Source organism: Osmerus eperlanus, chromosome 23, assembly GCF_963692335.1.
Source record: "Osmerus eperlanus chromosome 23, fOsmEpe2.1, whole genome shotgun sequence".
Taxonomy (NCBI): Eukaryota; Metazoa; Chordata; class Actinopteri; order Osmeriformes; family Osmeridae; genus Osmerus; species Osmerus eperlanus.
In genome coordinates this window covers 7,659,551-7,670,999 of record NC_085040.1, presented here as the reverse complement: position 1 = coordinate 7,670,999, position 11,449 = coordinate 7,659,551, and the positions used below count along the sequence as shown (strand labels likewise).

Below are 11,449 nucleotides of genomic sequence, written 5' to 3'. Positions count from 1 at the left end.
TCGAAATGTGATTAGTCACTCCAGTGGCTCCTCCAGAAATGTGGGTGTTTTCGGATAGATGTCTAGCACGTTGGGAAAAGACTTGTGTCAAGAAAACAAGGGAGGTTCTACCATTTCATCTGTGGGGGGTGGGGGGGTGGGTGTATTATACCATATAGTTTTCTTCACTGCATTAACAGGCAAAATACCATGCTTATAATAATTCTGACTATACATTTAGGGGGGACCCCCTCCTACAAGGGGGTCCAAGCTTTTTGTCGCAGGGGTACTACCCCCCCCCCCCCCCCCCCGAACCGCCCCTGCAGGAAAATACATGTTTTTAATACAGTGAGGGTGTAAACAAGGCACAAAGCTGCTTCATGTTTTAAAGTCAAGAAAAGATGCCATTGCATTCAAGCTCTTTGTTCCATGTGTTCCATGAATACTGTATGTATTTTCTCCTTCAGTTTAATGTATGTAAAAGTGAATGTGGCCCGTGTAGTCTATATTGTGTACGTGTGTGTCAGTCTCTCTCTGTGTGTGTGTCTTCAATGCATATTAATACATACATATATTTTTGTAAACATTTATTTACAAACTTTCAGTAATAGAAGTATGCTACGTTTTGACAGAGTAGTGGTGCTGGAAATAACAGTAGCGCCCTCTCCTGTCTCTTTCTGTAAACGCAGTTTTGTTCACTGACATGACGCCATTCTCTTGTCCGGTACATATAATATAAACAATAGTTATATTTTGCTGTTTGATAGACTTACATAATATCTCATTTATTCCAGTATTGTTAAATATTCAAGCTAAGTATGCATTAAATAGTTACACTTTTGAAAGCCTTCTTGACTTTTATTTTGAAATGTTTGGCTGTTTTAAAATACCCGGAAGTTAAATGTTTCAGTAAACATACGTTGGCTTCGTAACGGTACTCTTAACTGTGGTCCTATATCTTAACAATGCCAACATTATTTGAATTAAAGTTCCCGGATCAGTGCAAGACTCTTCCAGAAGGATTTTGGTCTGCTGTGGAGGTGTGGATAAAGAAACCTCATGTTGTGAACAAACGCTTATGCGGAGTTAAAGAGACAGAGAGGAAGGATGTGGACTTCACAGAACTTGCACCCATTCTACAAGGCCAAGAGAAAGATGCCACAGAATCCAATGATGTGTTTACTTTCTTGAGAACCAGTGGTGGTGAACTTGAACGTGGAAAAGAAGGACAATGGTCTTATAGTGTTAGAACAATAATCCCCAAAGTAAATTGTTATGGGACAACAGCACATAAAGAAATTATACTCAGAGGTAAGGACTTGACAAATATAACCAGACTAACGAATCCTGTGTAAGCCTTTTAAATCATGTTTTTGGATAGTGTTGTTACATACATTTGTATATTATTACATTACAGTTGTGTAAGTTTATTATGATGCTGTATCCAGACTTTGACACTCAAAGAGTGACCTTCATACCGACTGAAGAGGACACAGAGGGACAGGTATCTCATAGAAAAAGCAACATATATCAGCTTCAGCTCCTTGCTCCAAGCTCTAATGAATGGTGAGTCACAAAACGATGCTAACGTCCGTTATTATTAATCTGTGACCGTACTAAGAATTCTAATCTTAACATTTGCTATCTTGGGGATGACCCGAGGGATGAGGATCTTTTTGGAGGACACGAGGAATGTGAAAAGTTTATCCAACGTAAGACAATCCCCGCCCCTTTCCTCTCCCAGGGTAGTGAGACTACATGTCCTTAGGCCAGAAGAATGGTTCTCAGATGGGGTAGCCTACCCGAAGCTACCCTGGCTCTCCACAGAGCTCCTGCCCAGACTGGTGCGTTGGGCCACAGAGAGTAGGACCAGTGAGTTCAAGAGCACCCTGTCTCTGCTGCCTGTAGAGAAGTACAGCTATGTGTACCAACAACTAAAGGACAAGTACAGGGAAATGGTCAAGGTAAAACATATATATATATTCACAATGCAAGCTTAGGAAATTGTGTTAAATCGTTCTAAGGTATTAGCAAATGTGTTGTACGGTCTGACATGGAAACATGGTGTGTCTCAAAAGCCGCCAGGCCTATTCTGAGAGTTGTTGACTAAGAAGCCATTTCTGTACCTGTTCCTGCAGGTCTGGCCTGAGGTGACCAACCCAGAGAAGTTTGTCTATGAAGACGTTGCCATCGCTACCTATCTTCTGGTAGGTTGAGCTTAGTTCTGACAGCACATCTCTTAAGTGGATGCTTTCATATTTCATATTTATGTGAATGCCAGTGGGAGTATATCAGAAGTATCACGAGGACAATAGCTTTCTTCACTGTTCTTTAGGTCCTCTGGGGCGAGGAGCGATCTGAAAAGGGCCTCACTGACAAACAGTCGTTTGTGGATCTTGGCTGTGGAAATGGCCTTTTGGTGCACATACTGACCAACGAAGGAGTATGTATAGTCGTCAGCCCACAAGCCTTCCCTTGCATGCTACATTTACATTTAGTCATTTAGCAGACGCTCTTATCCAGAGCGACTTACAGTAAGTACAGGGACATTCCCCCCGAGGCAAGTAGGGTGAAGTGCCTTGCCCAAGGACACAACGTCAGTTGGCATGACCGGGAATCGAACTGGCAACCTTCAGATTACTAGCCCGATTCCCTCACAGCTCAGCCACCTGACTCCCCTGCTCATGTAATAAATATATATATATATATGTACTGTATACAGCACCTGAATGTCAATACCGAAAAACTTTTCATGTGGAAAATTGACCTCTGTTGCTAAAGACTTCATTTTTAAATGTTCATTGGAACGCTTAATCAATGACTCGGTGGTCGTCTGACGCAGGTGAGAGGATTTAATCCCTGGAAACACATATTTAATCAGCAATCTCATACAGGCCTATCATCCAATCATGGTCCTGGGTGGATGTAATTGAAATGACACACAGTGGCTGTGTGGGAAGAGAAGGGCTGTAACCAGACTCGGTCGGCTTGATGAAGCGATTATGAACTGACCGTCAAGGTTGCTTGTATTGCAGCATCCTGGAAAGGGCATCGATGTGCGGAGAAGGAAGATCTGGGACATGTACGGAGCCCAAACACTTCTAGAGGTGAGATAGTTTAGTAAATCTTCCTGATTGGATAGAAATAGTTTCGACGCTTCGTGGCATCGAATTGTGCGGTACTGTGATGCCGTGATTTGACGTTAAGTGTAGTGACTGACCTAGAAGTATAGCTTCAAAGAAACTTGAATATCAACAGAACATTCCCAACCACGAGCACACACACACACACACACACACACACACACAATTATAGGGAACCCCTTTTTACGTATGCCCACTTTTTACTTTTCCCTGCTTCTTGTCGTCTTCAATCTTGCATTTGACAACACCCTGCTGCGTGCTCTCCACCATCCATTATTCACTGTGTTGAGGCCAGGGAGACATGGCTGGCCGCTTTATCCCACAGGGGCGCGATGTACTCTTAACAAGGGGATGGAGTTCTGTCTGAATCTGCTCACTCATTCTTTTTGCCCTGGTTTCAATTTTTTTTTTTTACTTGTGTTTACCGCTTTATCAAGGAAGCAAGTAAGATTAGCTTGTGTTAGAATGGGGTTGTTACCGTATCTTATTTTCACTGTTGTAGCTTACGTGAATGCTTTGAACACTGTCCAATCTTCCAAATTTGGAATCCCAATCCCAGTGTTTAATTTCAACACCTTCAAACACCCAGACACAAAATGAACGTACATCATAACAAATAACAAACCACTTGCTACATTCAAAGTAAGAACACCCCCCCCCCCCTTCCCACACAGGCAGGTTGTCACAAGCATTTTTTAATGAACGATTCAAAATGTAATTACAGCCAGTGTGCCTCTGATCTGGAGAAGCTCTCACGGTTTCAGGGGGGTGTTTCTATTTCAGGAGACCGCGATCACTCCCGGCGATAGCTTCTTGTTCCCATCCACAGATTGGTTGATTGGGAACCACTCAGACGAGCTCACGCCGTGGATCCCTGTGATGGCGGCGAGGTGAGTCATCAACGTATTCACTTTAGACAAGAAGCCTGAGTGCCAGCTGATGTCTTGCGAGTTTGAATTAAAAAAGAAGGTGGTGGTGGTGGTGGTGGTGGTGGTGGTGATGATGTGAGTGACATGTAATTAGCAGTGCTGGCCACCTGAGGGTAATGTTGAGCTTGGGCTCTTGACTCTTCAGTGCATTTACTACGCTGATTCGTTTAGCAGACGTGCAGAGTAGTGTAGTGTCAAGTAAGTGTAGCAAATAAACAAGGACTAGAAGTGCCCAGTTCTAACTGGATTGTGGTGGTTAATGCCAAGGAACAGTTTGCTCATGTTCCTATTTCCTCTTTCAGGAAGAATCGCTGCTCCCTCGACATTCAGTTAGAACTGAGTTTACTCAGACTCATGTTATGGAACCTTTGGAGTTCATGTCTTTGGACTCAGTTTGTGCATGTATTAAATGGGACTGGATAGGTAGAGGAATATGGTACAGTTGTTATCTACAGCTTGACTCCTTATAGCTCATTCATTGGCAGCATTCCCCTACACCTATCCAGTTAATTTAGATCTACACTATTTAGATCAAAGTTCTTTAGATGTATACTATTTAGATGTACACTATTTAGATCAAAGCAATTTAGATCTACACTATTTAGATCTACACTATTCGATTCTACTCTACTTAGATGTACACTACGACCCAATGGGAAGGGCTGGGATTCATAGACATCATGGGCTTGGATGTGTTATTGAACCCAAACATGAAAAAACATGTCAATCATCAAGTGTGTTATGTTCAACCCCAGGTCGTCCTACTCCTGTCGATACTTTGTCCTGCCTTGCTGCTTCTTCGACTTTTATGGGAAGTACCAGAGGAGACAGTGTAAGAAGTCCCAGTACAAAGAGTACATTGACTTCATTACAGAGGTCAGCACAGCCTGTGGGTTCATCACCCAGGAAGACTGCCTAAGAATCCCCTCCACCAAGCGGGTAGGCTGGCAGCAACACTGAAACCTAGACTTTGGCATCCTCCTTTCATGCCATGTCATGCTTAATGATGTTCGCAACAATTTATTCGAACCTTTTTTTTTTACATTTACCCAAGGCGGTTTTAAGGTACACATGAAATACTGGCACACACAAATGGGATTTTACAAGCAAACTTGTATATTATGTTTTTGTAATATTTTGGGGTTGCCTACGCTCCTGTGCAATTTTCCGTTAAGGCTTTATTTTTCACTGTTAAATGTTTCTGTGCAGGTTTGTCTGGTGGGAAAGTCGAGGACCTATGAACGCTCAGACGAGCAACAGGCAGATGAGCACAGGACTCTGTACATACAGAGTCGCCAGGCTCGTTCTGGGACCACGGGTCAAGGGTCAAATGCGAGAGGTGAAGTGGAAAATGGCCATGACGATTCAGAGGCCTGCAGATCCCATGACAATGACTGGGGCTCCGGGTTCCAGCCCAGAGAGAGGGTTGAGACGGTTCGGAACTGTGCCGCCCTTCCCCGGGATTTCATAGATGGTGTGGTCCTACGGGTGGCTAATGCTTTGCTGGGGTTAACCAAGGACGAAGACGGGGGGGTGCCAGTCGCCTGGAACCGAGGAGGTACTTACTTTACAAAATCAGAAAAATGGTGTCCTGTTCAGGTGGACATAAATCTTCTTTTACAGGGTGTTATTATAGAAGTTTAGGATTAAAGACATTCATTCCGATGTTATGATCCTGAGGGGATCATTGGGGTTTTAAAGGCATGGTACAGCTTCATGATTCATTCGAGTGAGTATTAAGGGCGGCAGGGGTTTACATGCACCTGCCTAAGACTGAGATAAATGAGTTTGGACATTTACCATCTGTACCTTATCTCTTCCAACGCACTTTTTACTCATGGTCGAGGTTGTCATGCCCTGAACCTTCCATTTTTAGTCTCTCTCATCCACTCACTTACACACACACACACACACACACACACACAGACACACACAGACACACACACATTCTCTCCTACCCTTTTTACTCCCCCTCTCCTTTCCATCTTTTGCTCTCCCCTCTTTGTCTCTCCCTTGCTCTTTCCCCCCCCCCCCGTCCCTCCGCATCAACAGGGAGTTCTCTGGGTAACCCTGCTTTGAACCCTGTCATTGTTTCATCCACTGCCAGCATCTTCCTGCGTCACACCGCGCAGACCACCGAAACACACACGCACAAGCCCACACACGTAGACATTACCCCGTATCTCTTTTATCACCACCCCCGGGGCCCTCATCACACACACGCGCGCACACACACACACAGAAATACAGACGATGGATGAGATAAGGAGATGAAGTCCACCCTGATTAAAACGGAATTGTGAGGACTGGAATTACAAAGAGGGAGAGGTGGAGAGGGAGAACAACAGGTTGAAGAGAGGGAGGGAGAGAACCCCAGGATAAGAGAGGACAAGATGAATAATGCACTGGGATCCATGATTTATGCATGACAATGCATTTGTGTTGAGCTATTCCTACTAGTTATCTTATGGTTCCCCTCAGTGAAGACGACGGGTAAATTCGGGTTACTCCGTGCCATGTTGTATTGATGGTATTCAGCCTCTGAGTGACTCACGCTCATGCAAGTTTGACAGGATATTTCTTCCCTCACGCTTTTATTACACGGTTATTAAATAATGGAACTTCCCTGTTTAACAAAGAATAGTCTAGGTACCTTAGGTGTCATGCCGTATGTTTTATTTATTTATTTATGCTTATTTGTCATAAGTCTATAGTCTAATGTTTTTTTTCCTGTTCCATACAAATAAGATGTGTTGGGAACTTTCCAGGCCTCCCACTCTCGAAATCTCCAGAAATAGAATTTACATAGTTTTTTGTCGATGTTGAGTGCTCCTCTATGTGTGTTTTTCCCTACTTGGCATTTCCTGTGGCCACTTTGTCTCCACTCTACCTGATTTTGTACAAAACCTAAGCACAACATAAACACTTCCAGCTCCGCAATCAATCATAAGTAAGGCTGTACCCGGGGAGGGCAGCATAATTGTAGGTTAGAGTTGGCCGCTATGACTAGATCGTTCGCAGTCCAAGACGAGGCTGAATTCACGTTGTTGTCAATAGTCCCATTATGCCATTAATCCCCATTAGTGTACCCGTCTCCAAAGGCCAAGTCTGAACCTTGTATTGATATTATATTAGAGCCTGGAGCTCTCTTTACTGGCGTCGGCCTCTTCGACTGCTGTCTGCACGGTGTTCACACTGGCTGTCTGTGTTTTTGTTCCAAGTGAATGCTGAAATAGGCCCACTAGGCCTGGATCTATTAGCGCTCCGTATTTACTTTGTAGGCAAATGCAACAGAACAATGTTGCCGCAAAAGAGACTCAGGTAGCTAGGGGTTGTTAATGATTGATTGACGGGTTTTGGACGGTAATTTAGTTGCAGGGTACTGGCATGTGTGAGAATTGGTAGGTAATTATGGTGTTCCTACACACCCTGACCTAAAAAACAAGAAGAAAACACGGGCAAAAACCTACGAGGGAATTGCACTCCCATATGCCAGAGAAGATGAGATTGTCATTTAAACTACCCAAAGGTCAACGCAGATTAAATTCCCCACTGGGAGGCAACGAGAGCCAGAAATACCTTTGTTTTCGTGGAATGGAACTGAAAGGTTGGCCGCAGTGTGGACTGGACTGACAATGTATTTCTCAGTTTACAGTATCATGGCGACCTAAGTTTTCCAATGCAAGCGGCTTAAGCTAAATCACTGGAAATGACTTGGCTTGTTTTTATGTTTTACCCTTTAATAAAATCAAATCGATCAAAAATTTGATCAAAATCAAAAATGACAGAACAAGTGAGTAAATGGTGGTTGGTTTGGAACAACAGTGAATCAGACTTTAAAATGGCCGTCAGTAATGATAGGCTCTTTGATCGTTATGAATGTTGAACCAATGTAAATTGAGGAAACTTCACAGCTTAGATGCTGACATTTCAAGGGCCTGACCAAGGTTTCTTTTTGCAACACCTCAGTCATCCCATGTCTTTCTCCCTTTTCCAAAATCACATATTTTTTATGTTCTAATCCACCTCTCTCAAGCTCTAACAACCGAAATGTCTTTGCCTTAAACCAAAAAACACAAAATCCAGCTCGAGGTATCTAAAACAAAATGTTCTGGCGGCAAGAGCAGAATAGCAAGACTCGACCCCTCCTCTCTTCCCTCTCGTCTCCCATTTGTTTTCATCTGAAGTCCACCTGTTCTCTCCCTCCCCCCTCCGGGGGAGGGAGGGAGAGAACCACCCGTCTTTCTTTTGTCTCCCCGTCAGGGAGCCTGTCGGTGCGAGGCGTGGCGGAGACGCTGGAGCAGGAGACTCTGCAGGTGCTGAAGAAGGAGTGCGGGGGTCTTCAGACGCTGCTCAGGAACAACCACCAGGTCTTCAGAGGTAACCAGCCTCCCCGCAGTCAGCCTGAGTGTCCAGTGGGCCGCACTCGCTGTGTTTCGAATCTAACACCGTACACACAACAACGCTACGCTGGCTCACAACTAGGACACGCAGTACACGACCCTGATATACACATGAAATGTATTCCCCCGACGACAAATACAGTTAAAGTGTAATTGTTAAGAGACTGGGATTTTGCAGTAACGTCGGACCTCTGTGTAGTGCAGTAATTGGCCCCAACAGTAATTAGCTTCTTCTGCCGGTGCTATCTTAAGTGGAAGGAGGGATGGTCCATATCAGGGACTGGAGGACCCAGACCTACAGACCCAGGGGCCATGGCACCGCAGCTGAGGCCAAGAGGAAGCCTATGCCCCCTGGCGCCCTGAAGACGAGGGCTTGCTGGTTCCATGCACACCACCCTCAAGGATGCCCCCGGCAGGCAGAGGAGTGCGCCTTCGCACATGGCCTAGATGACCTACGACCTTCCACAAGACCCCTGAAGAAATTGAAGACCTTTGCTTGTTGATAGGACAAGGTCCTACGGCTGTGTGTGTGTTTGATGAGGATTTAGTTTTTCATCTGTATACATTAATGGTACTGTACAGTATGGCAACTATTTCATCTAGTGTTTTCTGACTACTTTAATTAAGACCAATAATCAATTGTGAAGGACTGAGACGGCAGTCAACTACTCCAAGTGTTTCTATTTCATAATTTGTTTATTCAATTTTTTTGGACTGTTGCAAAAAACGTGCGATACACTGGGGCATTTTTTTGGCATAGTAAATCCAGGGACAATCCTCACTTTTCGGTCCTGCTTATTTTGTACAGATCGGAGCCAAATAAACATCCCAAATAAGATAAGAGGTTCTCTTGATGCTGTTTTCGCCACACTGTATTGACCCCGCAATGCTGGCACAGACACAGGGCCGCTTTGAGGTCCAAATCAAACCAACAGAGAGACTTAGCAGAGTAAATGTTAGTGTTATGAATTATTCGGTGGGTAGGTTGAGGGTTTGGGGCGGGGTGGGGGGTGTGCCCTGTGTGGTGCTCCCTTGTGTTCCCTTCTCTGCTCATCTTCCCCCGCTGGACCTGGTCCAACGGCTCAAATGTCACTCGCAGATGGTTGAGGATTTCCGGGGACCACCCTGGGGTCAAGAGGGGAGAGGCCTACAGGGGGTCGTGGTGGGTGGTGGGGTCACTGAGTCCAAAATAATACAAATAACAAATACAGGCTTGATAGTTATCACAGAATGTCTTTGTGACAATGCTGATGCATAGTGACAAAACCTAATCACCGGGGAACGGTTGACCTTGAGCTGGCGGCGCCTTCGAGTGTGCCGGACGCGTCAACGTTTTCAATCGATGTCATCTGTAAAACTTAATCCTCTCTCTGTACAAGAGACATCGTTATTGACTTCAGGCAGCACATGCTTTGGTCTTTCCCTTTTCCCTTGGCTGGATCTTAAGGTTGAAAATCCATATGCAGGTTCAAAGGGACATTCTAAGGTTAGTTTCAAATTAACCGACTGTATTCCCTTGTGGCCAGAGTGACATTGACTAAATCATGCAGAAAAATAAAAACGACAAACAGCCTGTTGACGGTCTGGCCTACAGTATATTTGTCCAGGAGGAGTCTGAGCCAGTCCACCCGGTGCACATGCACATCTACCTGCTACACTAACACACACACACATACACACACCCCTTACCTTTCCATTGTTGCTTCCTCTATGACCCCTTTGACCTCATTTTCCAGCGCCACCCACGCTGTCCGCCCCCCACACCAAATAAGACACCATGATGACTCAGTTGACACCTGCCTCACAGCAATACCTCACAAGCCCCTTGACCAGAAGGAAGGAAAATGGATTCTCACCCCTCACTTGGCTGATGGAGTCAATGCCCCGATGGTATGTACAAAAACAAGCCCAGTCTAAAACATGCATCACCACGCCAACCACAACAGCAGTGAATTAAGTGGCGTGTGTACTGACCAAAATCATCGGGTGGCCCATGGATGTATTTCGTGTGTGACTGTGTTTGATGTGTCTGGCCACCAAGACTTGAGGAAACCAAGACCCAGTCTCTCTAGTCAAGTTAAAAGGGATATTAAAGAGGGTGACAATACCAACAACAACTGACCCAGCCCTGTATCTAGGTCAGCCAGAAGTGGCCGATCTCTCCAGGAACAAAGTTCGCTTGTTTCTCATGTGTTATTTAGTGTGTCGCCATGGGCTTTGTGCAATGTTTTCCCTTGTGGACGTTTTCAAAATGCCTCTTTCAGTACAGCGTGAACAGCTGTTTCTCGAGTGCTCGTTATATCGAGGAGATTGCTGTTACGACCACATTTCAACATGTGCATCTTTGGAGGTTTCCCCCCGCAGAATTAGGGAAGCTGAAAAAAAACATTTGGAACGTTCTTTAAAATGTGCTACAGTGTCATTACGAACTGATCTGCCCAGCCACACGTCAGTGCAGACGAGAGTACATCACACAGGCAACTTCCTGAAAATCTCATGTCAACAAATGTGCTCAAACACTCATCTCACGTCGCTCGTCCATCGCACCTACGTGTGCGAGGGCGCTCACGCGGACTCACAGGACACGAGTGTGAGCCTTCAATGAGGAAGATGCAGACATGGAGGATGGCCTCCTAATCTGCTCCAGCTGGAGATGTTCTCAGCTCTCTGCTAGTTGGGATGATCAATCTGGTGGTTGGAATGCAGAGGGTGGTCAGACTCAGGTCATTGGCACGGGGAAGAACTGTGGTAAACATCCCACTGCAGAAAAGCCGTGAGAGTTAGACAGTTGTTTTGTTGTGGGGTATGTGTTTATAAGTGGGAGTCTGCACGTCAGTGTGTGTTTTGTTTATTAAAGACGAGTGTGTGTGTAGTCATTCTTGTCATGAAACCAGCATAGAATTATGTGAGATATGTACTGTGAGCAGGCCAACAGCTGGCCTTTTTAAAATGTCAAAGCGATTTTTTTTCTCTAGAATTGATCAGTCTAAAATAG

At 45.0% G+C, this 11,449-nt stretch overlaps 1 protein-coding gene across 1 annotated transcript; it reads left to right on the top strand.

Annotated features, from left to right (window-relative positions):
* Window positions 1–876: 876 nt before the first annotated feature.
* On the top strand, window positions 877–9,295 carry trmt44 (tRNA methyltransferase 44 homolog). Its single transcript, XM_062449533.1, has 11 exons — window positions 877–1,290; window positions 1,428–1,545; window positions 1,724–1,943; window positions 2,118–2,186; window positions 2,315–2,422; window positions 3,015–3,086; window positions 3,906–4,012; window positions 4,807–4,990; window positions 5,261–5,609; window positions 8,315–8,431; window positions 8,707–9,295. The coding sequence occupies exons 1-11, from the start codon at window positions 945–947 to the stop codon at window positions 8,955–8,957; spliced, it is 1,941 nt and encodes a 646-aa protein (XP_062305517.1). The 5' UTR covers window positions 877–944; the 3' UTR covers window positions 8,958–9,295.
* The last annotated feature ends 2,154 nt before the right edge of the window (window positions 9,296–11,449 follow it).